The 2,168-nt window shown below is 38.7% G+C and overlaps 1 protein-coding gene across 1 annotated transcript in view; it reads left to right on the top strand.

Annotated features, from left to right (window-relative positions):
• The window catches only part of LOC104168264 (rap guanine nucleotide exchange factor 5-like), a gene marked incomplete at its 3' end in the record, with an annotated part of 39,806 nt that overhangs the window by 8,280 nt on the left and 29,358 nt on the right, over positions 1-2,168 (top strand). Inside the window, exon 5 of the mRNA XM_009708804.1 lies at positions 1,375-1,441. Within this exon, the coding sequence (XP_009707106.1) occupies positions 1,375-1,441 (67 nt within the window). The remainder of the gene's footprint in view (positions 1-1,374; positions 1,442-2,168) is intronic.

Below are 2,168 nucleotides of genomic sequence, written 5' to 3' on the forward strand. Positions count from 1 at the left end.
CCTAAAGAGGTCAGTTATTTTAATCTTATTCTAAATTTTAAAGAGAAAGACTGAATAAATCAGTCTTTGTAAATGAAACTGCGTTCATGTATTTCTTTTGGGCTGTTTATAACACTTAAAATGTTAAATCACATTTTTCTTTGAATAGGAAAGGCAGTTGTGAAAATAATTGTGATTTTTAATCTGAATTACCATTTTGATCTGAATATATTTGCCATAAAATGAAAGCATGTGTCGTTCTGCCGACCTTAATTTTTTAATCAGGGAAAGAAATTTTTGGACATGGGATGTAAGAACCACAATATACCCACTGCATATTATAAACATGTTGTCAGCTCTCTCCCTAAACACGTGAAGGCATATGAGCAATTAAATAATTTAGTCAAAGATAGAAGCTTCTGCTAATACCTGGGATTTATGTTTTATTGCAGCAACTACAGTTTTGCGTATCTGCTCAGTTTGCTGGCACATCGTGTTTCTTCAATACCTTGAAAAGTAAAGATCTCAAGGGCATTTTCTTTTTCCTCTTCCCATAGTAATAACCCTGTCTTTTTAGTATCTTTCTTCTGATTGTCAGTACACCTTCTGAAAAGCTCTCAGGTGTTTTAGTGATCGGAATTAGACTGTTTTAAACAAAAACATAGTCCTATCCTGTGCTGTCCACAGCAGCTTTCGTGTGGCTTTTTCCACGCGGGCCAGATGTCTGTGATAGTTTCTAGAAGGGTACTTCCTGCACTGCCCTACTTTTGCAAAGACACATTAAGTGTCTCTGCCTTGTGAGTAACTGTCAAGACAACTTAATAGTGTTCTCAGCTGTTGCTTTAGTTTGATAGTTTATGGCATCTTACATGTATTCTTTTCATTTTCACATTTTTTTTTTTTAAATATCAAACTTCATGTGTCACATAATGATTTTGATGTTGTCGGCTTTTATATATGTGTGCTCGCATTCCATAGGTGTTGCTTCACACCTTAGCAAAGCTGGGTGGTGGGCAGGTGGAAAACTCTTTGCTCTCTTGATGGAGTATGTTTTTAGCAGAGCAAAATATGCATTCAATTAAGCAAAATCTGAGCTAAGAGGGTACTGCATTCTTCAGTTCTTCATCATATTTTTATAGCTGAAGAATTCTCTCACTGTTTTACGTTAGTTCAATCAAAAGAGTTCTTGACAGCAAGGGACAAAAGGTCCCTTTGTCCCTGTCGTTACTGACACAATTAATTATTGTCATGTTGCAGTCATCATTTTGATGTGGAATCTCAAAAGCCCTTTTACATTAGTGCCCGTGGCTACACAGTTCCTTGCTTTCCAGGAATCAAAAGATGTTGAAACCGAATGAAAGAAATAATGAAATGTTATTTTTGGTTTTTTTTAAGGCCTGATCAAAAAATAGAAGATACGGCAGAAACCAATGCTGAAATTCTTGCTCGTCTCACTTCTGCGGTAAGGTCATTCTGTCAAAGTTTGTACTGATCATGTTTGAAATATTGTGATGTTTTGGCTCCTTTCAAATCAAAGACTTACTCTTAGTGAGCAGGTGCTTGTAATGCAAACTACTTTTTAGTCTCTGAAAGGAGGAAGCTTTACTGAGGTCTTAGTGTGCCACTCCAAAGCTATTAAAATTAATCCAAGCAAGGACTGCTGCCGCCTGATGTCTTGTAATCCATGTTATTCATGGCCCAGGAGATACCAATTTGGACGATCATGGTGATTTTTCTGCCAGGTAGTTTACACTCTTGGTCAAGTGGACATCAGTGTGAAGACAATAATGGGGTGGGGGATAAAGGGAGAGAAAGGGCCTCACCAGCCCTGGTGTAGATTAGCACAAGCTTCTGAGGAGACCCACCTGGGAAGCCTGGGTTTCTGGCTTCCCAACTGTGTTTAGCCTTGGTAAACTCCATCGTAATAAACAACAGCTTATTCTATCTGTGCTAGAATTTGGTGCATCTTGTTTACCTTGTTGTAAGATCATTGTTATAAGATGTAGACAGACAGGACTTCAGAAGGTTAAGCTAGATTCACTTGATCTAATGTAATCTGTACGATGGTACAGAGTGCACCCTCAGCAAGTTTGCAGGTGATGCGAAACTGGGAGGAATGGTCAATACACCAGGTGGGCATGCTGCCATTCAGAGGGACCTTGACAGGCTGGAGAGATGGGACAGCAGGA

Source organism: Cariama cristata, unplaced genomic scaffold (assembly GCF_000690535.1).
Source record: "Cariama cristata isolate BGI_N322 unplaced genomic scaffold, ASM69053v1 scaffold1211, whole genome shotgun sequence".
NCBI lineage: Eukaryota > Metazoa > Chordata > Aves > Cariamiformes > Cariamidae > Cariama > Cariama cristata.